This window comes from Gopherus flavomarginatus, chromosome 4 (genome assembly GCF_025201925.1).
Source record: "Gopherus flavomarginatus isolate rGopFla2 chromosome 4, rGopFla2.mat.asm, whole genome shotgun sequence".
Classification (NCBI taxonomy): Eukaryota; Metazoa; Chordata; order Testudines; family Testudinidae; genus Gopherus; species Gopherus flavomarginatus.
In genome coordinates, this window is record NC_066620.1 from 35,207,079 (window position 1) to 35,232,269 (window position 25,191).

General features: G+C 40.2%; 2 protein-coding genes across 3 annotated transcripts in view; one reads left to right on the top strand and one right to left on the bottom strand.

The window, feature by feature from the left end:
• On the top strand, window positions 1-24,222 carry CHAC2 (ChaC glutathione specific gamma-glutamylcyclotransferase 2). The gene is made up of 3 exons (XM_050951981.1): window positions 1-326; window positions 14,588-14,623; window positions 23,697-24,222. The coding sequence occupies exons 1-3, from the start codon at window positions 192-194 to the stop codon at window positions 24,078-24,080; spliced, it is 555 nt and encodes a 184-aa protein (XP_050807938.1). The 5' UTR covers window positions 1-191; the 3' UTR covers window positions 24,081-24,222.
• Window positions 1-25,191, bottom strand: part of ASB3 (ankyrin repeat and SOCS box containing 3) — a 128,359-nt gene that overhangs the window by 89,835 nt on the left and 13,333 nt on the right. The gene's annotated exons all lie outside the window — the stretch shown is intronic.

Genomic DNA, 25,191 nt, shown 5'->3' on the forward strand with positions numbered 1-25,191 from the left:
ACGCCCGCGCGGGCAGGGCAGGAACACCGGCTGGGGAGAGGCGCCCAGGGGCCCCGTGCACTACAAGACCCATCGTGCTTTGCCAGGCGGCGCTGTGCGACACGCAGCGCTGCGGGGCCCCTCTGCCCTTATTCCGGGGAAAGCGCAGCAGAGACCGGCAGGGGCGGCTGTCGGCCGGCGGGACGAGAACCATGTGGGTGTTCGGCTACGGCTCCCTCATCTGGAAGGTGGATTTCCCCTACGAAGACAAGATGGTCGGGTACATCACGGGCTACAGCAGGAGGTTCTGGCAGGGCAGCACCGACCACCGCGGGGTGCCGGGCAAGGTGAGCGCTGGGAGCAGGGAGCGTGTCCTGCCGGTGCCCCGAGCGGGGAGGGAAGCACCCATCATCCGCCCGCAGGGGGCGGGAGAGGGGAAGTGCCGGTGGCAGCTGCTGTTTGTCCTCCCCGTTCCAGAGATTTAATCTGCTGCGGAGGGGGGAACGCTATGCTGACCCGTGTCCCATCCAGAGCAGGGAGCACTGAGCTGAGCCCCAGGAGTTTATACAGAAATTAACCCAAATCCCACAGCGGAACCTCTCCACAGCTCCCCTCCATAAACACAGATCCCCAACCTTTTTCCCCTCCTCCCAGCGATCCCTACGTTCAGTTCAGCCATTCTCTCCCACTAGAATACACACACACCCACACCCCCACACAATTTCTGCATGCAGCCCCCACCCCCAACACGCACCCACATACCCCCAACAGATTCCCTTCCCCCCTACAGGCACACAGGTTCTCCTCACACACACCCCACGGCCTCTCTGCACCAAAGGACACTTCCACAGTTCAACCATTTTCTCATGTACCAGCAGGTCCCATTCACACACGTAATCAAACTCCTTTCACTCAGGTCCCATATCTCCATTCCACTACACACTCACATAGCTTAAAAACTTCATAATTGTAAAACACCCTCTACCTTTCCCCTGCCTTCCAAATGCATCATATTCAATATCAGTTTCACATATATAGCTTTACAGTCCTCCACCCCTACATTTATACAAACCACCACCCCTTTTACCTTCCTACATCATCTTCATGGTCAAAGTTACTGGGTAATCTTTTGCACTAGCAGCTGGAGAATCACACTGGTCTGAACATTTTGTACCTATTAGTTGCATGTAACAACTAATAGCTTTCTGTTAGACACTAAAAGAACAAATAACACCCCCCCACCGTTTATTTTGTGTGTTTGTCAGCATTCTGTGCAGTTAGTTTGACCCTTTCCCCCATAGTCATTAAGGCCCCAATCTAACAAAAGCTGGTCTGCCGGGTATACACCATGCAGAGCAACACCACCAAACACAATGGAGGTCTGCTTTGGCACAGGGGGTCAGAAACAGCTTGCAAGACAGAGGCCTTTGGGTTCAATCTTGCCAACATTTACAAGTGAGTAGTTAATTGTGTGCTTAAGTCCTTTTGATTTACAGGGGACTTCTCACAGAATCACTCTGGGGCCTCAGTCAGTTTCAACCATGCTAAAAAGATCCTTATATAATCTGAAACAGGAGTTGAAACTCTTTATTTTTAAAGAAATGTTTTTAAAAGAATTTCTGAATATATTAAAATAATGCTTTAAAACTGGAATTTTTTTAATTGCTTAATTTAAAAAAATTGAGTTGGCAATATCCCTTTAAAGAAGGAAGGTGGTCAGGCAGCAGTGTAGTAAATGTACAAGCTCTCTATTTTGTCTATTGAAATACAAAAGTAAACTTTTGAAAAGTAAAATGGGTTCTCTCTTATGGCATTGTTCAAAGAAGCACAGTATTCCTTTATTTCTGCAGTTGGTGAATAATTGCCAAAACCAGCTTCAATATTCATATGATTAAAAATACAATGTTACGATCATCTGCACAGCTAGAAATTTTAAATTATTGGCTCTGATTTTGTATGAGAGAAATCTTGTACTACAGCAATAGTTATACCTCAGAAATCCCAAAGCCACACCACACAACTTCCAAAGAACTCAGCATATGCAGCCTTTCAAAACTAGAAAATGTCCCTATATTTCCAATACAATACCTAGGGCTTGTCTACACTTACAGCGCTGCACTGGCACAGCTAGAGTGCTTATTGAAGACGCTACCTGCACTGACTGGAGAGCTTCTCCCACTGGCATACATACTCTACCTCCCTGAGAGGCGATAGCTATGTCGATGGGAGAAGCCTTCCCCCATCGACGTAGTGCTATCTACACCAGGGAATTAGGTTGGTATAACTGTGTTGCTTGGGGTGTGGATTAGTTATGCCAACATAAATTGGTAGTGTAGATCAAGCCTCAGATCTTGTAGTGCTAGTTTTGTAACCTCCCAAACTAAATCCATTCTGCTACTTTCAACTGAAGTTCATTTCTCACCGTAAGCACTGATGCAATTATCTGTGAAATTACTGATCCAAAATACTGTATACAAATACTATTTGCCATTTGGCATGAATGAGTAAATTGATCCTTCCTTGATTCACTTCTAAATCTGAGCAGTATCAGAGTAGCTGAAGGACTTCACAATGTGAAAAGAGTGTCTAAGGAAAGCTGGCAAAGCTCCAAAATTAATATTTTCCTGTTACATGTGGATTCAATTACATGGGCTCACCACTTGTGTAAACCACCCCATTACCATCACGACTGCCATCAGTGTGGGCAGTACTCACTATTCCCTGGAGGAACCTATGTTCTATATAATTTTAACAACACACTGAAATTCAGTGTATTTATTATACTTTTATTTATTTTTATATTAAAGTGTTTGTGCCCGGAGGCTGCAGTTAGGACCAGGGCCTCACCATCCTGAGCATTGTATAAACAGTTTTAAGACAGTTCCTGCCCCTTGGAGCTTATAGTCTAAGATCCCTATCTGCAACTGCCTCAGTACAGATGTCAAGTATCATAGGGGTAGCCATGTTAGTCTATATCTGTAAAAGCAGCAAAGAGTGCTGTGGCACCTTATAGACTAACAGATGTATTGGAGCATGAGCTTTCGTGCATGCATCCGACGAAGTAGGTATTCATCCATGAAAGGTCATGCTCCAATATGTCTGTTAGTCTATAAGGTGCCACAGGACTCTTTACCGCTCAGTACAGATGGACTCCCCTGTGCCTATGTGGAGCCTCATTGACTTCGGTGGCATCCATCTACAGGGACAAGATGCAACAAGAACAAAATGGAGAAGGGAAAAGAAGACCAGGGTGATGGTACCAAGTTTGAGACAAATACATTTGAATTTGATCTGTTTATATAATTAAGTTTATCGTAAGCCAACATAGAGACCAATGCCAGTTGATTATTATCAACATTATTTGTTATATGGTGGTAACACCCGAAGATCCCAGAGGAGAATGAGGTCCCATTGTGTTGGGCACTGTGCTGACATGTAGGGAGAAACTTATTTTAACTTAAGGTAGAAGTGCAAGAACATACTTTAAGTGTTCACTTAAAAGAAGAATAGTGGAAGCTGATGTTATTAATTTTTATTGTGTTTATACTGATCCTTTCAGCACTTTTTCAAAACTTATGAAAACCTGTCTACCTTGCATACACAACCAAACACATCCTAAGAATAAGTCGTGCCTTCTGCTTCAAAATACTCTAGTTTCCTTTCATAAGTATTAGGAAGTGACCATTTCAGGTGTGACTTCCAATTTATGGTTGTATGATGCCACTAGTGTATTAGGTGCTAACTGCTCTTTATATTTCAGAGACTCTTACTGTCTTAAAGTCATTTTTTGTACCTAAATCATAGACATTATAGGACATCTTTTAAGCAATGCAAGACTTCTAAGACAGTAATGGCAGCAAGAAACATATCCCAAACGACATCGTGCATCTAGCCAGGAGAAAATAAATCTCATTTTTGTTGAATCTTAAAAGGAGGAAGTATGAATCTATAAATAGGATGCTAACGCAAAGCAGAGATGTGCGCAAACTACTTCCTTCTGCATGGGCTTTATAATTTTTAGCCTGTTAATAAAACTAAAAGAGGGGAGATTTTATCCTTTTTTTTTTTTTTTTTAAATCTGGTGTTAACAAAAATAAACCAAAGGATTATGAAGTTAAAAACAATTTCCAGTTGTAAGCATCCTTTCCAATTTCCTGTGGACAGGTATATTTTTCAAGCCACAGAAGGAAGCATAATATATTTTTACTGAATTTTGAAATCCTGCATCGCTCTCATTGCACAAGGGCTATCACCCTTATATAATTCTAAATAGCTCAACAAATGCTAAGGAAACAATAGGTTACAGAAACATCCAGCAAATTAGGGGAATGACATTGATGAGGCAGGGCTATGTTATTTACAGCTGCATATGTAGCTAATGATTTAGTCATCTGAAATACTTAACTAATCATTAACATACTGGACCTGGTATATGAAAATGGGCCAAATATTCAAGTAAGTTTCCCTACTTTATGAAAGAAAAATTGTAAATGCTAATTTTATTTTATTAAAATATACTTTTCTGTTGTTCATTGAGGTTTTTCCCCCCAAAGCAGTCACTCCATTTACACATCATTGGCAACTCCAAACTAAAACTGGAGTCTGACTTTGAAAGAGAGCAGCTCTAGTGAAGATGTAAGAATTATGCTATTTGAAAAAGGAAATGCTGCCTTTTCAAAAGGAGGATGCATAGGTTCATGCAAACATGAATCAGCAGTAATTAATGTATACAACATTTTTATGTCTCTCTTTTTAACACGAAAACAATCCCATCATTGAACAGCAAAATAATGATCCATATTTTATTTCTGAAGAGCTTTTTCAGATTACTAAGACCCTTATCAACCCAGGATGAACTTCTGGAATGCCAATACAGACCTACAAACGGATCTACAGGAAACATCAAGTACAATCTTTCCTGCATTTGCCGGAAGACCTCTTAGGCCTGGTCTACATAGAGATTTTGTACCCATATAACTATTTTGGTTATGGCTGTAATTCTTTACTGGAATAGTTATACTGGTACATCTCCCGTAATGTGGATGCACTTTTAGTGATATAAATATGCCTTTTACTGATACAGCTTTATTCCCCTTCCTGTACAGGAATAACCCATACGAGCAAAAGATTGTTATATCAGTATAACTGTGTCCATGTTACTGAGTTTGTACTGCTTTAATGATATCAACATAATTAAATTGCTGAAACTTTTGTGTTTAGCACTCATAGTTTTGTTAATGTTCATACAGCTGAACTGATGCTAACACAGGTGGAATTTTCTGTAAAAATTCCCTGATATATAGAAGACAAGCATTTTCCAGGACAGACAAGATCTACATTTTTAATGTAAAACCCTTTTGGACCTCCTTTATACACCATAAAGCAGCAAAAACAGCACATGCTCAATTTCTTTGTTTTTCAGGGCAACTTTAAAGAAGTCATAGCTGTAATTTACTATGGACTAGATTGTGCCCTGATCTATCATGGCTATGCAGAAGGGTGTGCAAAGTGGGTTCTAGTGCAGGGGTCGGCAACCTTTCAGAAGTGGTGTGCCAAGCCTTCATTTATTCACTCTGATTTAAGGTTCTGCATGCCAGTAATACATTTTAATGTTTTTAGAAGGGCTCTTTCTGTAAGTCTATAATATGTAACTAAACTATTGCTGTATGTAAAGTAAATAAGGTTTGAAAAAGTTTAAGAAGCTTCATCTAAAATTAAATTAAAATGCAGAGCCCCCTGGACCAGTGGCCAAGACCCAGGCAGTGTGAGTGGCACTGAAAATCAGCTCGCGCCACCGAAAATCAGCTCGTGTGCCTTAGGATGCCTACCCCTTTTTCAGTGGACGTGCATGAAGAATCCTGTAAAAGGGCTGTGGCAGATTTCTCTCTCACTTGTGTTTTCCTCCACAAGAAGGGAGCACCAGGGGAACTGTTCCTTAGGGGAGAGTCTCTGAGACACCATGCCTCCTAGGACTACTCCTGGGGCAAAGCAGATTACACACTGACCCTGGCTCAAGGCTGGATCTAGAAGTATAATCTAACCCTAAATAAGCTGGTGCTTTAAAGAAAAAAATGAGTTAAGAATGTAAAGTCAATCTGGATTTTGTTTTAACTCTGAGTTTCTTTGATTGTTAGCTTGTCAGATTGATGACACTGTAGTCTGTGGTTTATTATAAAACTGAGCTAGTACACAATATACATTATCTAAGTTTTATAATTAGTTCTGAAGTTTTATCACTTGCAACCAGCAACCTACTACACAAATGTATCACAGCGCCCTCTGTGTGACTTTATAATTGCTCTGAAAGCCACTCTGCTGCTGTTACAAGATGTTATAACTTTATTTTTAACATACACTAAGCAAATGCAGAGTCAGGAGTGTCCCTTACACTGGGTCAGTTTATCTCTGGTGTGAACCCATTAAAACAGCGGTGAGCGACCTGCAGCCACTGGGAGCTGTGGGTGGTCGTGCCTGCGGACAATCAGTGGATTACCCTGACGGGCTGCATGCAGCCAGCGGTCTGCAGGTTGCCCGCCACTGAATTAAAATCCAAAATTATACCAGGGACAAATTTATTCATGGTGTGTAAATTGCACGTGAAACCAATCCTTCAACATTATTATCTCATTTCAAAGTATAGCAGTGTAATACCAGCCTACAAGTTGAAAAACCTACTGAAAATACTTGCTGCAACAACATTCCATAGTCAGTACAACAAAGACGACATAATGAGCATTTTTATGCACAATGACTGCAAGCTTTTTTGTACAAAACTCAGCTTAACATAATGATGACCTTGTATTCATACTTTAACTGCTCAACTTACATTATTGTAATAATGTAGTTAAACAATAGTTAAAAATGCAATGCTTGCTATTACTGCCATGATATATAGTACATAGGATGCTACATTAGAAAGATATTCCTTGTTAACTGTGCATGAAGGCAAAGTTAAAAATGTAAATTATTATTAATACCTTCTTGCAAAACACATTGCATTAAGTAACTAGCTCCATTATATTTTAAGATGCTGATTTGATTAGTCTGAGAGTCTTACGTGAGAGTGGCCAGTACATTAGCAGGCATTAATGTGATGTTCACTGACATTTGATCGAGTACTTCTGTACCAGAAAACAAGTCAGTGGTTTGCTACATCATATCCTTCCCCAGAAAGAGATATGAATGTATAATTTTTTTTTGTGAAAACAGAAAAGTCAGTTATTTGAGTAAAATTCAGAAAACACTTAGTTATGAAAAATAGTATCTTACAGCAATTTACATGGCACTCTTCAAACCAATTAAAACATGTTCCCTGTCAGTTAAAAACAATTGGTAGGTCACATGTGTGGATTACTGATGAAGAAAAGAGTTATTGTTGGAAGAAGTGGGTTTAGAGGAGCAAACTAGGCAGGAAGACATTTGAAGTATAAGAGGCAATGTAGCTGGAAGTATGCAGTGAAGCTGGAAGAAAGGAGATGAAGGAAGCCTGTAGGGGTGAAAGGAGTGAGAGGGGGGTAAAAGAAATTGCTGGTCAGGACCAAGATTATTTAGGGCCTTGCAGAGGAGTTAACATCTGTTTCTTCTAGGGAATTACTGAATCCTCACACACAGTGTGAGTTATGCTTTTGCAGTGCATCAACAGTTTGTAAACTATTTCTCCCTGTACACACACTCTAAACGTTATTTTTATAAGCTTTATTCACATAAAAGTATATATTTTTAAGGACACAGGATTATAAATATTAAGTATGGTCACTGTTGTTTATCACTGGAATCTTTGGAATGCCTTTATAACCTGGTAACACATCAGACACTTAGTTGAAGACTAGGATAGACAGAAACACAGCTGTTTTCTGAGACACTTCCTCAGACTTCTGTGCCTCAGCTGCTTCAAGGCCTATCTTTCATGAGATAAGAGACAAAATTCAATGCTACTAATAGAGTTCAAATTCCATGCTTTGGATACACTTCCTATCCTATGGTGGAACATGAAATAACTTCTTTCAACATGCCTTTGTTGAAGACCACAGAAATTACACTAAGCATGTTTAACAATAAATATTGTCTAGGGGTTGAAAGTGCAAGCTTGGGAGTCAAGGGTTCTACTTCTAGCTCTGCCATAGACTTGCTGTTGTCTTTGTGCCTCAGTTTTCTTATCTGTAAAATTCTCATGTTCCAGAGGGTGTGATTATTCGGCAGAATATCTTCGTGGACTGCACGGTGTTCTCATATTTGCAATGCATATGTGATACGAGAATTCAGTACGCCAACTAAAGTGTATGGGATTAAGCACCATCAAAGGTCTACAGACAAATGTCATCTTTTCCACTGATCAAATACTCCATTTAACTTTTGAGCCATAAACATTCAAAGATTATAGAGAGGCATATTGTGCAGCACTGTTGTAGCACTATAGCACCTTTTGTGTTGTGCCTGATTGGCACTGGTCAACCAGTTGTTGGACAGCTAACCAAACATACAGGTAGAAGGTAGAATCTTGGTAGTTTGTGGGCAGGATTCCCATCTAGGAATGTCCAAGTGTCCATCTTTCAGGAGTTTGCATGGATGTAATTGAAGATTGTGGCAAAATTCAGACCTAGATTAAATGTTCCAGTTTACTCTGATCTACAGAATACAAAAAGACCAGGATCTGACCTAACAGTTGGCATGTGGGGGAAGAGAATCAGATATCTTATTTTTTAATTTTAAAAAAATTATCAGTATTCTGGATTTTTTTCTTCAACAGCAAACATATAATATTTTAAGAAAACAAACATATGTTCCCCGCTTCTCACATTTATCTTCAGACTTCTCCTTAATCAGATCTATTCTGCCCTCAACAATCTTCTATCCATTGAACTTTTTAAAACTTTGCACTTTTAGAGAGAGGTAAGGGATTGACTGTGTGTACACAAATTTGCAAAGGGACAACAGAGTTGAGGTCTGTTATTTCTCATCTCTATATCTTATTTATTTAAATATTTTTGCTATTAGCAAGCATGTTACCTCTGGAGACACAAATCCACAGTTTGAGAACTGCAAAACTAAGCATTTCTGATAGTATCTTCCAGATTGAGCACTGAGTCCCATTGGGTAGATAAAAAGATTAACCTAAATAATCTATACAGAAGCCCGCGGAACCTCATAAGATTGGGTCCCTAATCCATGAACTGTTGGAACTCATTTACAAAACTTTTCTTAAACATTATATGAATATATTGTCTCATACTATAGAATTAGAATTTAAAATCTCTATTCCATGATGAGATAGCTTTCAGCTATAATGTATCTTAATTAAAACTATCTTTAGATAGAATGCTTTTTGAGGAAAAAACCTATCAAAAAATCCAATTAAATAAAAAAAAATTTTTAAATCATTGATTTTTATTCACCCTGGTAACTGGCCACTTTACTGCAGACCTCACTGTTGTCATTCATGCCTCTTGTCACTTCCAGGCCTGCTATGCATGGGATTACCCTTCAGATTTATCTGGAAACTCCAGCTAGTGCAGAACATGACTGCACACTTGGAGTGAGGTGGGCTCAAACATATGGCCTTTAGTATTTGCACTGGAATTTCTCTCAGAAGTGAAGAGGCCCTAAAGCTATGAATGGTTTAGAATCTGGTTATGAAAGGCCATCTCCAAACTATATCCTGTTGTAGCCATTAAGATCAGCTGGGAGATTCCTCTGTCTTCCTGGAGATTTACTCCATAGAAGCAGTGGCAGAACTTTCTCAGTTGAAGGAACCTGACTCTGAAGTTCATTTTAAGTTTGTCCTCATCTAATAAAGTTCAGGGCACAACACAAGACATTTACATATATGGTTTCTGATTCTTTTTACAGTAAAAGCTGTTTTATCCATCATGTTGGGGGAATTGGGGTGCCAGTAAGTGAAAAATGCCAGTTAACTAAGAGTGAGGGAATTTGGGTGTGGGGTGCAAGCTCTGGGAGGGAGTTTGGGTGCAGGAGGGGCTGAGGGTAGGGGCACGGGAGGGGGCTTGGGGTAAACGGGAGCTGCAGGGGTCGCGCCTGTGGGCGGAGGCAGTGCACAGAGCTGCCTGCTGCGCCTCCGCCTAGGAGCAGCCAGGACAGGTTGCCACTTGTGGGGAGCAGCCCAAGGTGAGCACCCCCTGGATCTAGCACCCTCAGCTCCCTCCCACACCTCTGCCCCAAACCTCCTCCCTCACTCCGAACCCCTTGTGGACGTTCCTCTGCCTAGGAGCGGCAGGAACATGTCGCCACTTTTAGGGAGCCACATGAAGCCAGGTAGGGAGCCTGCTGGACCCATGCCAACTGGACTATAAGACAGACTTTCTATGAAGATTAGAAATTCCAGTTTATAGAGTTTTCCCGTTGATACAGGGATGGATAACACGGCTTTTACTGTAATTTTCTTATTTCTGACTAATGATTGTTCACATCAATGTAGGGACCATGAATAAGTATTTAATGTTGTCAGTCATGGGTAGTTTTATGTAAGATAGGCACTCTACACGATTAAAATATTCTGCACCTCCTTTAGATAAACTCATTCCTCTGCCATCACTTTCCTTCCTGAAGAGTATGCATCAGGATGAGTGAGCATGCATTTTAGTACCTGTTTCCATTTATGCGTCTCTGCTGAACCTTAATAAACTGACATACTCAAAGCACTGCTGCATGGACTAAAAAAGAGGTTCCAGTTTGCTATTTGTTTATCTTGATAGATCCACAAAGCAATACGTATGGAAACTGAGGTGCTGAAAATGTAATCACTCAGGTATACAAAAAAAGGAAGTGAGATATGCTGTTGGATAGAAAAAACGGAAAAGAATACAAACTACATACAGTTAGGAATACATGTGAGATAATTGTTTCCCATCCAAAATAATTTAATCTACCATTAACAAAAAAACTTTACATAAGAGTCCCAGTTTTTAAAAAATACATATGAATAAAGCAAAACTTCCAGAATTATTTTTAGACAGACGTATGAACAATCCCTCACAGAAAAAAAGTCTTATATAGTCATAACTGTATGAAAATGGCAAACCTTGGGTTCATACAGATTGTTAATATACATTTTAAAGAAATTGGTAGGCCCCCTCGTGTCTTTAATGTGGCATTAAAAGGGTGGTTAAAAACTATCCCTCTGTATGAAAGTTTGCAATAGCTGACACTCCCAAGCCTGGAAGGGAACCAGCAGCATGCCCATCACATAGGCCAATGTCTTTATTCAACTAGCAAGTAAAGATCTTAGTCTGTTTGCCTATATACTTTGGCTAAATCAGAAATTGCTAAACAATAGGACAGATTCTTCCACTCTTACTCATGTTGAATAGCCTTCAGAAGTCCTTGTGATTCCTACAAGAGACCTAGAACACTCCGTAGAGCGAGTGAGTGGCAGAATCTGGCCCTAACACACTACTGGGCACATGAGCATAAAACTGTTATAGCTTGACCACCAAGAAGTATGAAAACACTGGATTGAAAACAGTAGAATGTCCAGAATCTAAGGGACATCTGGCCACAGCTACGTATTCCGAAGTCCATCTATCCACCTGGGTCAGTAAAACTTTAGAAATTTAAAATAAAACATACAGGGAATTTAGCTCTTTACTGTTTCTTATAATCCTACACAGAGAAATTTATAATCTGAACTCAAGAATAAGGAGTTTAAAAAAATATGGGACGAGTAGGTTTTAAAAAACTCTCAGCTTTTGAAGTTATACAAAATATATAGGTTTTTAATTACATTTGTTTTTAATTTCTGTATAACAGTTCTCTACCATTGTCTCAATATTTGCAGATTAAAACCAACACTACATAGTTCAGCATTCTCAGACTGAATAGGCGTAATGAAAACACACAAAAACTGAACTCAGCTTTGGGAAAAGTATGACATAGAAAAATGAGCTCTCATATAGAAGAATTTTAAATGTAACAGACTCTGTATACAAGTATACTTTTAGGAAAAGAATGAGAGAGAAAGGCAGACACACAGAACTCAGGAGAAATAACAGAAAATATTGTTATAAGACTATTTATACAGCATAACTTAATTGTTTTCAATACAAAACCTGATGTGGGTTTTTTATTTATATCAGTTGTGTCTTAAAACAGTGAAAATAAAAATATATCTAATACCTCCACTGACACAGGCGTGGAGGGGTAGGTTTCCCTACCTCCAATATCTGAGGTGCCCACTCATTCAAAAAATATTGACAGAAAAAACTCAACAAATAAAAGATATGCTAGTCAGATATCCTTTTGTTATTTTACTGGGGCTACCATTACGTAACACTGAAATCAGCTCCCACTTATTGATGAATTAGTGTTTGGGGGCACCCTTAATGAAAATCCTCTATCCCTGTGATTTCAGAAGTAATGGAAAACTTGATCTACTAGAAAATTATGATAAATTAATACTGAGAAGTCTAGCTTCTGTTGATTGTTTGGATACAGAGCATTTACTGCTACCAAACTGAAGCATCAACACAACTTTGAGTATTAAACACTTTGAATGAGGACTTGAAGGGGAAGAGATTTTGTGGTTCTCAATCATCATGGAAGAAGTGGACTACTATCAGATATACTTACAGATGAGAGAAAAAGGAAAGCCCAACATTTGGACTAGGAGATTACCCAAAGGATTCAAATATGTGAAAGTAATGAATTGAAGCAGAAGTGAATGAAACTAATGAATATTGCAAAAAAGGGTCACATGGCATATTAGCAAAAAGAAAGTCAAATTAGGAGGAAGGAAGGAATGGGCCCATTGGACTTTAATTTATTGTTGTTTGTTTCCTGTTTTTGTCTAACTCCAGAGTGTGATGGTGTTAAATGGGAACAGCTTTTTAGTACACCTCTACCTCGATATAACGCTGTCCTCGGGAGCCAAAAAAAATCTTACCGCGTTATAGGTGAAACTGCATTATATCCAACTTGATTTGATCTGCTGGAGCGCGCAGCCCCACCCCCCTCCCCTCCGGAGCACTGCTTTACTGCATTATATCCCAAATTCGTGTTATATCGAGTGACGTTATATCGGGGTAGAGGTGTGCTACAGTATTAAAAAAAATACAGTAGATTAAACAATCTTCCCCGGAACAGAAAGCAAAGCAATCAGAGTTGAAATATTACAGTACACATAAAAAGTAACATCAACTTTTTCTGAGTGAGAATCAAGGACTGCCAGCAAGAAGTCTGATTATCTTGCTTTGGCCTATACAAGCTAGGCTCTTTACATGTTCAAAGTCTGTGCACTATATTATAAGTAAACGTATTGGTACAGGAGCAAAGTTATATACTTTTCAATTCTACTATTTTTCTCTATGTTAGCTAGTTGGCATAAAACAGATGAATTCATGTTTTCCCCCTTTTCACAATATACACTAAGATGCACAGGTCAGAGCTCATCCCTGTTGAGATAAATTTTATTTTAGGGCCAACTTACAACAGAGAAACTCTACTTCTAGATGCACGTGTGAGTCCCCATTGAGTTCAGTGCAATAAAGATGTCTGCCTAAAAACCTGCACCTTGTAGAGAGAGGCACTGTCAGATAAAGGATGGAGTTTAAGTATAATGTCTTAGACTGATGTTACTGCAAAAACTCTAGTAGGGACTGGTTATCCTTATCCTCTCCCTGGATAAGAACTCCTCTGGTACTATAAACCATTAAGGCCAAATCTGCTTTCTGATGTATGTCACTGCTCCCATGGACATCAGTGGGAACGACAAGTATTTAAGTGAATGTAGAATTTGGCCCCATCATTCACGCTTACTGGAAATATCAGAAACTCACTCTTCATCTTTATAGCCTACCACTGAATTTAAAGTTTCAATTTATTTTGTGTCTTTTCCCCCTGGACTGTTTGGTAACTGAAGGGGCAAATGCAAGTCATGCAAATGAAAATCTGAAAATATTAGAAAACGGGATGTGATTAACAAAAACACAAACATGCATTAAATCCATTACAAGGCAGGAGTAAGTGATTTCAGCACCCAAAGGGTATGTACTTCATTGCAATCTCATGTACCCAGAATGTGTTCTTATTGGGACATGGTTGGTTGTTTTCTTATTTTTGTGTTTCTGTTTGTTGCTGGAAAATGGTGAGATGACAAAAATAAGCAGAAATCAACAACAGAAAATTTTCATAAACCAGTTAATTTAATTTTTTATACCACAGTTATTTATTGGGATAAACCCTTATTGAAAATTGATGTGTGGGAAAGGAATTACATATTAGTTTCTCATGAAAAAGCAGTAAGAGCGCAATCCTACATCAGTGAAGTCAAGATTGCCATTGTCGTCTTAATGGCAGCAGGAGTTGCTCTAAACAGTACTCTCAAAAGTAAGGAACTCAAAATTGTTTGTCTACGCCAACCTTAACTTTATTTCTATGTTCTTACCACTTCCACTTAAAAGCTACAGTTTTATTTACCACCAATTAACTCCCATGTTGTTTTCTAATACAGATCTCACACACACACACACACACACACACACACACACACACACACACGCTAGAGCCTCAAAAAAAATTTTTTTTTACTGTTCACTTTTGCTAATGATTTGACAAAAAAAGCTTTTCACTGAACTAGCAATCTCTCTTTTCATTTTAGCCTGGAAGAGTTGTGACTCTTGTTGAAGATCCTGAGGTATAGTACTTCTTTTTTGTACGTAATATTTATTCTAAGCCTATAGAATGTCCTACTGCATTCAGAACTTAAGGTCTCTATGAATTTGCATTTTCTTGTCTTTAGTGTGTAGATAAATAACTGATTTTTTTCCTGCTTTCAAAACATGTTCTTAAAATCTGAATGTTATACAAAATTGTACATATAATGGCTTTCAACGGATCTAATTTAGCTATTTAGTCTAAATCAACTAGAAGTGCTTTGGCTTTATGATTATAGAAGGCAGAGTTTTAAGCATCTTCCTGAATACCCAAATTACCTGCCTTGTTTAAACAAACAAAGTTTTGCTGCTGTCACATTTATACAGCCTGGACACTATTACCAGTTTGAGACAGTGTTCTGATGGAACATCCCCTAAAATACAATCTGGACTGTGTCAAGATTAAGCCACAGTAACTCTTGCTTAAACTCTTTGATTCAAAGATGAACTGATGAATATTGTGAGCTTAAACAAAAACCCCATTTGGGAAATGGCTAGAGGTCTGATCCTGCCAGTGTTACTACAGATGAGCAAGCCCCTTTTCCATGAAAAGTCTCATTGTAATATTTGCAGAGTAAAACACATGGAAGAATGGCAGAATTGGGCATTAAATCTGTCCATGTAAAAGAAAACCTACATTTTTTTCTGATTTATAAAGTAGCAAGAAGTATTATTTTTATTTTGGGGGAGACAAGAGAGGGGTTTTGCCCAGATATCTGGTCTCGTCAAATTGTGACAAGGAAACATGATTTTACATGCAACTGTTTTATTATGGCCTAGTCCGGTAGTTCTTGCTCACCATTAGTCATCCCACTGAAGGATTCCCATGACTTCCAGTCAGACTACCCACATGAGCTAGGGCAACAGGACTGTGCTCTCATGTAGCAGGACTAGATTTATTTAGCCTCTTTTAGCATGTCATCTTTATAAAGCGTATAGTGCTTATGGTTGGTTTGTATGCATTCAAGCCATTTGTCTTAACTGCAATATGAAACCAGATTAATCATTTGAGTGTTATTCGTTTATCCTTTCACACCATGACCTTAATGCAAATAGTCTAGCATGGATCATTCTCAGACTTACAGAGTGCATGAATTATGAATCTGGCTGTTCTAAGGGAAGGCTGTGTTTCCTTCCCTCTCTTCCAGATTTAAATGTATGGCAGGAGTCCTTTTCTACAGCCCATTCCTGCAGAATACTGAGTGTCCTCATCTCCCACTGATACCAACCAAACTACATCACCACATCACAGGATCAGGCCCTTAGTTTGGAATTAATAGGTCTGAAATGGAGTTAGAGGCAATTCTCACCTGATGCACAGTGCTGTCATTGTGGCCCTCAGTTGAAAAGAATTGGGCAGAGTACATGCTATTTCATATTTAAGAGGTTCTAACACCACATCAAGTCTTCTGCGGTCATATCCTCTCCCATCCTTTTCTTGAAGCAATACATCATCTTGTAATCAAACAATATAATAGGACAATATTATGAGACAACACAAAATAAAGTTTATTGTAGAGGTGCAGACCATATTGTCCCCCTGTAGTAGGGTTCACTTAGGAGCCAACATGCCGAGAGGAAAGGCCACAGCACCCAAAGTCCTTGTGTGGCCTTGCTGGGCAATCTCAGGGACTGGCAGCCAAGTTACAGCCCATCCTTCTTTAGGTTCCCCCAGTCAGACAAGGGGAAGAAGGTAGGGGACAAGGATCCGGGACCTCCCTCTCCACCAAGTTCAGGTCCAAGGGAGAAGACATGAGGAGTATCTCAGTCCCCTCTAGGGAGATGGCCCAGGGGAAGCTGGTGTGGGGTATGTCCTACCTCTCCTATTGTCTCCTCAGTTTGGGGTGAGGTCACAGTACTCTGCTTCCCTCCCAGTGGAAGGTTGGTCGAACAGTCTCAATTATTCATATAGTCATTAGGGGCTTCCCAACTCCCTTCCCAGTGTCCAATGATTCCTCTTTGTCGGGGAGGGGGAAAGGTGGGGAGAGGAGGAAAGAGGTCTAGCCTCTTGGGCCTTACCCACAATCCAAGCCTCCCCCTGTGGATTCCTCTGTCCCAGAAGAGGAATTGGCTAAAGAGGAACTAGCTTCCTTCCTGCAGGCAGCCTCTTCTTCACTCTGCCCCTACTTGACTGCAAGAGTCCCCTTTTAAGCAGATCCTCCACTTGGAGCATTCTCTGCAGCTCTTGAGGGGCAGGACCTCCTTGGGCCAGTACTGCTCTGTCACTCTTTCACAGGAAGTGAGGGACCTATAAACCCACCATATCCCCAGTTGTGTAACTCTACTGTTAGTTTCCTCTCTCTGGGGGTAGAATTTTACATTTATTAGTACCAAACATCCCCCATCCTACAGCATGCCCTGCTCTAATTTGTCCAGGTCACTTTACACTATCATTCTGTGCCTTTGCTACACCAATTTTGGTGCAGTCCAAGAACTTTCAGTTAAATTTACAAGGAAGCTTCCACGCAAGAAAACATTAATCTGTGCAGGATGCAGAGGTGCATGGGTGTTTAAGTTCAGCCATTCAAAACACCTCCATAAGCATCAAGAGTCTGGCATTAAGCTATACCTACCATGAATCATTACTGCTTGAAGACTGACAGAGGCTTCACCATTGTGAACCATCTGGAAGTGATCATCAGCAGTCTACAGACAATTTTGGAACCATTTTAGTCTGTCAAAAGACTAGTGGATGATCTTGCATACACTTTTTTGTAATTGTTACATGACAACTCTTTGGTTTCGTTTCAAGACACCCAAATCAGAGCACTGGTCTTAGAATGGGAACAAAATCTCAAAAGAAGATTTAAACAACAGGTAGAGTTTGCCAAACTTTTCTCCCATCTAACAGCTCTGTTCAGCCTAAAATTGTTTGTGGTTGCTGACCCACTAAAGCTTCCTGAGCCTCCCAAGCTATGTAAACCCAAAGGCTGTTCCTTTTTCAATAGGGATTTTCCTCTGATATGATAATGCCGGTTTTGGCTTTAAGACTGCTGCCAGGAAAAAATATGGCTCCAGGGATGAATTGAATATGTAGATGGGGACTGTGGGTAAGGCCCAAGAGGCTAGATGAGGAGGGAGATGACAGGCAGATTCTTACCTAGCTGCCTGATAAATGTCTGTTAGTCAGTCATGGAGGAAATGTTAGAGGAGCCAGAGCAATGGTAAATTAGAGAGGGGAAACAAGGGTCCAAACATAAGATTTTCCACAAACCCAAATAAGAATCAGTGTGCAAAGAGAGAAATAGTAGGAGTCACCACTCCACTCTTATTAGACAAGGGGTCCACAACAGTCCACTGGTAAATTCCCTCAGCCATCTTGGATTTTCATTTATTTTAGATTGAGGAGGAAGGGGGATTATCAAGTACAACTGAATTTGGGACAGGGAGGACACTAAGCTAGTGAGCAGTGGTGTGAGACGAGGTAGGGAGCTCATTTAAATAAATTCCTTGCAAAGAGCTGAGGAAGTTTTCATTTTTAGGTCATACATGCTAGCCTAATTATCTGTTGGGCTAGGGTGAGCCTGGTGTGTAGCCAGTGTACATAATGTGCAGAAGCTTGGGCACCTTGGAGGGAGTTTGTCTAAACAGGGCTCATGCCTGACATAACAGTGAAGATTCACTGTACTTTTAATTATTATTCAATGAGGCAAAATACTTGTAACATTGACATTTCCCTGAAATGGTAGCAATGAATAGAGGTAAATGTAACTGTAGTCATAAACTTCAACTGTTTTTGTAGCTGACAAAACAAGCACAATGCATACAGTGTCTGTCAGTGTGACTTTCTGTATCTTTCTGGTAAATTTTTTTCACACTACAGTACTGTTGGATATCATTATGTTATACACACACTCCCATATAAGCAAAGAATGGTTATGTTTGTTTTTGCTGTATTTGTATTGTTAAGCCAACTTATTTGTGATTGCAGGAGTCCCAGAGCAAACCACCAGATTTTTTTTTTTAAATCTTGATTTAGATACAACCTTAAGTTATTTTGAGAATATCACATATATAGACAAACAATCAACTGATTCAACAGTTGGTTTGTTTATAATGAAATTGAGCACAAATGTCTAAAACAAAAGTGAATGAAAGGTGGAGTGGTAACTTTAAAGCAGTTCTCCAAAACAACGTTTTCAAATTAAACACTCTCCCTTTGTAGTTCCTTGAAAATTATTTTTAAAAAGGGAAAATAACCAGGGGTAGAAGCTAGAACACTGCCCTTGAAACTGTCGTATTGCCTCCTCCTTTTGACATCTGAGCCAATACTCCTCTAGATCCAATACCAAGCCTATGAACTGTTTTGCCCATAACAGTTGTATTTTAACATCCGTGTTCCTGCAACAACAAGACTTATACTCTCATTGTTTCAGTATCAGTATGCATAAGCAGTAGAGGTAGCCCACAGCTCAAGAGGAGACTTGGATCTAGAAGCAAACAAAAATTTCTCCTGCACCCAAACTCTTAGAGCTTATCCACATAAGAAAACAATCTGGGGAGAGGTTACTGGTACTGACGTACCCATTTGAAGTAGTATTGGCCAAAGATAAAACTGGTTGAACCAGATGCAGTCCCAGGGGAAGGAAATAAAACATAGTTCATTATGACAAGTAACTGTCACATGTAGTAGTTGCTTTTTCTAACTGAAGTATTTTTAATATTTTGTTGTACACAACATGGTCTAATAACTGCAAAATAAGTAACTTCCCAAGGATTTTTATACCAGCTTCATCTCAACAATGGATTCCTCTTGTAGTATCCTATGAAGGGCAAGTTAAATTTGAGGCTATTTCTGAATTAATTAAAAAATAAGTAACTTCCTTTGGTAAGAAGCAATATCATTGCCTTAATGGTGTGATGGTATAATTTCCCATTCTGAACCTTAGCGTCCAAAAGATGGGGTACCAGCATGAATTCCTCTAAGCTCAATTACCAGCTTAGAACCTGTAGCGCTGCCACCAACCAGGAATTCCAGTGCCTGGTACACTCTGGTCCCCCCAAAACCTTGCCCGGGGACCCCCAAGACCCAGACCCTCTGGATCTTAACCCAAGGAAAGTAAACCCTTTCCCTCACCGTTGCCTCTCCTAGGCTTCCCCTCCCTGGGTTACCTGGGAAGATCACTGTGATTCAAACTCCTTGAATCTTAAAACAGAGGAAAATGCACCTTCTCCCCTCCTTCTCTCTTCCCCTCCCAGATTCTCCCTGAGAGAGAAAGTAATCCTGACAGAGGTAAAATTAACCTCTCTCTCCCCCTTCCCTCCTTTCTCCCCACCAATTCCCTGGTGGATTCAGACCCAGTCCCCTGGGGTCTCACCAGAATAAAAAAACAATCAGGTTCTTAAACAAGAAAAGCTTTTAATTAAAGAGGGAAAAACAGTAAAAATTATCTTTGTAAATTTAAGACGGAATAGGTACAGGGTCTTTCAGCTATAGACACTGGGAATACTCTCCCAACCTAAGTAGACAAGTACCAAATTAAAATCTTTTCAGCAAAATACCAATTTGAACTCCTTTCAGCCAAATACACATTTGAACTCCTTCCAACCAAATACACATTTGCAAATGAAGAAAACAACCATAAGCCTAACTCGCTTTATCTACCTAGTACTCACTATTCTGAACTTACAAGAGCCTGCATTGGAGAGACTGGAGAGAAACCTGGTTGCACATCTGATGCCTCTGAGCCCCTAGAGTGAACAACCACCAAAATCTAACAGCACACACAAAACTTCCCTCCCTCAAGATCTGAAAGTATCCTGTCCCCTGATTGGTCCTCTGGTCAGGTGACAGCCTGGCTCACTGATCTTATTAACCCTTTACAGGCAAAAGGGAGATGAAGTACTTCTGTTCTATTAACTCTTACTTATCTGTTTATGACAAATGGGTATCCTAGAAATCACCATTTCTTTTTACTGCCTTCTGTAAAGTTGCAGGAGAAGACAGCTGGACAGGGAATGTAACAAAAAATTAAGGACTCATCTAAAAATCACTGCTAAGCACTTGTGGCCTGGTCACTGTATGTATACAGATTTCACTGGGATCAGTCACTAGGATTTCCCTTCTTGTTTGAAAATATATATAAGGGAGGGAGAGATTACCACCTCTAAGCCAAAATAAAATTAAAGCTCTGGGAATTGTAGCTTTGAAGACAAAACATTAGCGCTGGCCAGAAATCAAGAATTCTGTTTTGTGAAGAACTGAGGATTCAACCTTGTTTTTGTTTCTCATTGGAACAAATCCTAGACCTTTTTTTTTTTTAAACACACACACACACACACACACACACGTGCCCCAAGCGTGAAACTGTTGGGTGTTCTGGGCTCAGGTTTCTGTCTTTGACCAGAAAATACACCCTGGACCTCCGCAACCTTCAGGTTTTTTTGTCGTTCCCCCAACCCTCTTTAAAAAAAAAAAAAAAAAACCCACAACGCACACATTTCCACTAGACGTTTTGGTTTTAATGAATCAGCATTTTCTGACCAAAAAACGTTTCCTCCGAAAATTCCCACCTAGCTCTATGACACATGGCTAAACATCCAGATTCTTAAAGATGTTCTAATGCCATTTCTGCTAACAGTGTTGTTGGCATATAGGGTTGATATACAAGGTTTAGTTCCGAGAAAATTACTCCTGGGGGAATTCTGCACCAAAAAATTAAATTCTGCACACAATATTTTCAAATTCTGCAAAATTCTTCATATTATTTGTCAAAATAACTATATAATCACATCAGTTTCAATTATTTTTGTCATTTATTTCAAAATATCCGTCAGCAAGTATGCCTGTAACAATACAGACAAAACAAGATTCAGAAATGTTTTTTGACAAATAGATGCTTCACTAGGCATATTAATACTCTGAGTAATAATTCATTTAAAACTGCAATACAGAACCATATTTCCCACACACCCCAGAAGCAGTGCAACGGCTGGAGGGAGTCAGGGATAATGGAGGAGCTGAGAGAGAGGGAAATAATTGCTGGGAAGGATCCTGGGTGTGAACTTGGAGATTGCTGGATGAGGGTGGGAGAAGTATGGGTTTTGTTTTGGGAGGGGGGGGCTGTTAGGGAGCTTCCCCCATGAAGACCTTAGCTTCTCCCATTCAGACATGTGTCCCTCCTCCCCCACTCCCCTCCTCCTGTGGCCCTACACCCTCTCCTCATCCCCATATGTCTCTGTGTCCCCACTCAGCCACTCCCCCGTCACCATGTGGCTCTGTGCCTCCACTCCCATTCAGCCCCTGCCCCTGTCTGTCCTCCCTGACTAGCCCTTATGAGTCCCTGTCTGAACCCCCATAACCCTGTCTCCTGACCTGGCCCTACAGGTGCTGTGAAGGCAGCGCGCTCTCTCTTCCCTACTGACTGGGAGCTGTTGCATTCTATCACCACAGCACCCTCTGGTGGGCAGAAAATGGAACTGCAGCAACTTTTCAGCAGCAGCTTTTTTCTGTGCAAAAAATTAAAAATATGTGCAGCTCATTATGTGCATGCGTAGAATTTCCCCAGTAGTAGAAAATAAAGCTAAACTTTAAGACAGCCTTCTCTCTTAATTCTACACACTGGTGGTACATATAAATTAAAACACAAATCCTTTAAAATATAGGTATCAGAATAAAGCAATATTCAAGGTTTTAGAAATGAAGCTTGACATACCTAAAAAGAACAATCTAATGAAAATTACTTTTAAATCTACCACTCCATCTAAGGAATTTATTTTTAATCTATTTCTGTGAGATTGTGAAAACTCATTTTATAGTCCTTCTGCTGATGTTTTAGAAAACATTATTTAACAGAACTGAACCTATCTGTTTAGTGCTCTAAATTCAGATGCAACAACCAAACAATGTTAGCAGAAATAAACTGCACTAAATTTCCTTTATTTCTAAAACTAAGCCCAATATCAGTAATAGGACGCAGAAAGAATTTGGCATAATCATCATCAGCTGAGGCCATGTCTACATCTAAAATTTTGCAGCGCTGGTTGTTACAGCTGTATTAGTACAGCTGTATAGGGCCAGCGCTGCAGAGTGGCCACACTTACAGCAACCAGCACTGCAAGTGGTGTTAGATGTGGCCACACTGCAGCGCTGTTGGGCGGCTTCAAGGGAGGTTCGGGGAACGCGAGAGCAAACCGCGGCGAAGCTGGTCTCCTTTCCCGGTTTGCTCTCTCGTTCCCCGAACCCCCGAACAAGCAGGTCTCCTTCCCTGCGGTTTGCTGGGTGGTTCGGGGAACGCGAGAGCAAACCCGGGAAAGGAGACCAGCTTCGCCGCGGTTTGCTCTCGCGTTCCCCGAACCCCGAGCAAGCAGGTCTCCTTCCCTGAGGTTTGCTGGGTGGTTCCGGGAACGCGAGAGCAAACCGGGGAAGGAGACCAGCTTCGCCGCGGTTTGCTCTCGCGTTTCCCGGAACCACCCAGCAAACCTCAGGGAAGGAGACCTGCTTGCTCGGGGTTCGGGGAACGCGAGAGCAAACCGCGGCGAAGCTGGTCTCCTTTCCCGGTTTGCTCTCGCGTTCCCGGAACCACCCAGCAAACCTCAGGGAAGGAGACCTGCTTGCTCGGGGTTCGGGGAACGCGAGAGCAAACCGGGGAAGGAGACCAGCTTGATTACCAGAGGCTTCCTCAGGTATGCTGGGATACCTGCTTATTCCACGGAGGTCAAGAAAAGCGCTGGTAAGTGTCTATATTTGATTACCAGCGCTGGATCACCAGCGCTGGATACTCTACACCCGAGACAAAACGGGAGTACGGCCAGCGCTGCAAACAGGGAGTTGCAGCGCTGGTGGTGCCCTGCAGATGTGTACACCTCCTAAGTTGCAGCGCTGTAACTCCCTCACCAGCGCTGCAACTTTCTGATGTAGACAAGCCCTGAGAGTTCTTAAACAAAAACCACCATTTTGATTTCAGCTCTTTTCCTAAATAAAGAAGGGAGAGGGTGATGGGGAGAAAACTATTTGTAGAAAGGGCTCTACCAACAAAATATGTTTTACATTTAGTTTATTGCTAGCATTCTTTCAGTATCTGGATTTATCTTTCTGGTTGTGTTCTTCAACAGGGTTGTGTATGGGGTGTTGCTTACAGATTGCCCGCAGGACAAGAAGTTGAAGTAAAGGCATACCTCGACTTCAGAGAAAAAGGAGGCTACAGGACTACAACTGTCATTTTCTATCCAAAAGATCCCTCAATAAAACCATTTAATGTATTATTATATATTGGAACTTGTGATAATCCTAACTATCTTGGTCCAGCACCCCTAGAAGACATTGCTGAACAGATTTTTAATGCAGTTGGTCCTAGTGGAAGAAACACAGAATACTTGTTTGAACTTGCCAATTCCATCAGGAATCTTGTGCCAGAAGATGTGGATGAGCATCTCTTCTCTCTAGAGAAACTAGTAAAGGAACTCTTGGAAAGAAACCAAAACCTCAATTGCATATAAAAATAATTTAATAGTTTCAAATGAGCTTCTCCTTTCATCTTCAGAATTACGGTTTCATTGCACAACGGGTATATGATTTGGAGGCATGTTTATCTGTACTACATGATCTTATTTATTTTAATGTTGCATTCAAGACACTGTAGTTAAGGGTCACTAGAAGATTCCATTGTAAAACCATATTTTCAGGAGTTTATAACAATGGGAGGAGGCAGAGGTGTTTCAGGTTTGAATGTGGTATACAAGATTTTAGCCAAAAAGCATATTTATCTTTTTCAAAATTTGAAGAAATTCAACTTTGGCCCTTTATTTTTTGTCTGCAGGAATTTTTTTTTTTAAATGATTTCAGGTTTAAGTTGTTCCAAAAAAAAAAAAAAAATAGTTATCTTTAAACTACCTTTAGGACTAAGGCCTGCACTCAAAATTCCCATTAAAGTGGTAGTTCTCTGAGTCAAGACTGCAGGATTAGGTCCTTAATGCAGCTAAAAGATAAATGTTTTAAGTAGCTACTGTACATGTCCAGCAAGTACATGGCAAAACATTTATCATATAAAGGTTCAACTCCATTAGAACTAAGCTATTTCATTGAATCAATAGTTTTATCCTTGGTATATCACAGTTTGTCCTTAGACACAATGGGCAAACAGTTGTGTTATCAAAAAAATATTCTTTCCCTTGATGCATTAGGTTTTTCATGGTGTCAAACCCTTAGAAACAAAAATACGGTACGCTGACACAAATAAGCCATACCGTATCAGTGCCTCATTTCTTTTATTTTAAAATTACTGTAAACAAAAATAAATCTAAATTGTTAAAGTAACTGAGGATATGACTTGAATCCACAGTATAGCAAGAATGTTCTGAAACTCCCATCTTTAATCACTGTTTACCTTCATATGCCTGCATAAATCCCACTGAAAATTAAGGGGATTTTTCAAACTTTTGAGGGCAGAACTTGGCCTAACTATCGCAATACAAAGGCATAAGGAGTTTCCATCCCAACTATGAATGTTCTTGCTTCTCAGAGTTTAAGTTATTTTCTTTAATCCTTTAACAAAGCATATTTTTGTATTTTAATAATAAAAGGTTCTCTTTGAAATGAATTGTAGTATCA

Bases quoted from the DNA above. Each gene is read 5' to 3' on its own strand.
- CHAC2 (XM_050951981.1), top strand. From the start codon at position 192: ATGTGGGTGTTCGGCTACGGCTCCCTCATCTGGAAGGTGGATTTCCCC. The intron at 327-14,587 runs GTGAGCGCTGGG...TTTTCATTTTAG, and splicing joins ACCGCGGGGTGCCGGGCAAG to CCTGGAAGAGTTGTGACTCT. The intron at 14,624-23,696 runs GTATAGTACTTC...GTTCTTCAACAG, and splicing joins CTCTTGTTGAAGATCCTGAG to GGTTGTGTATGGGGTGTTGC.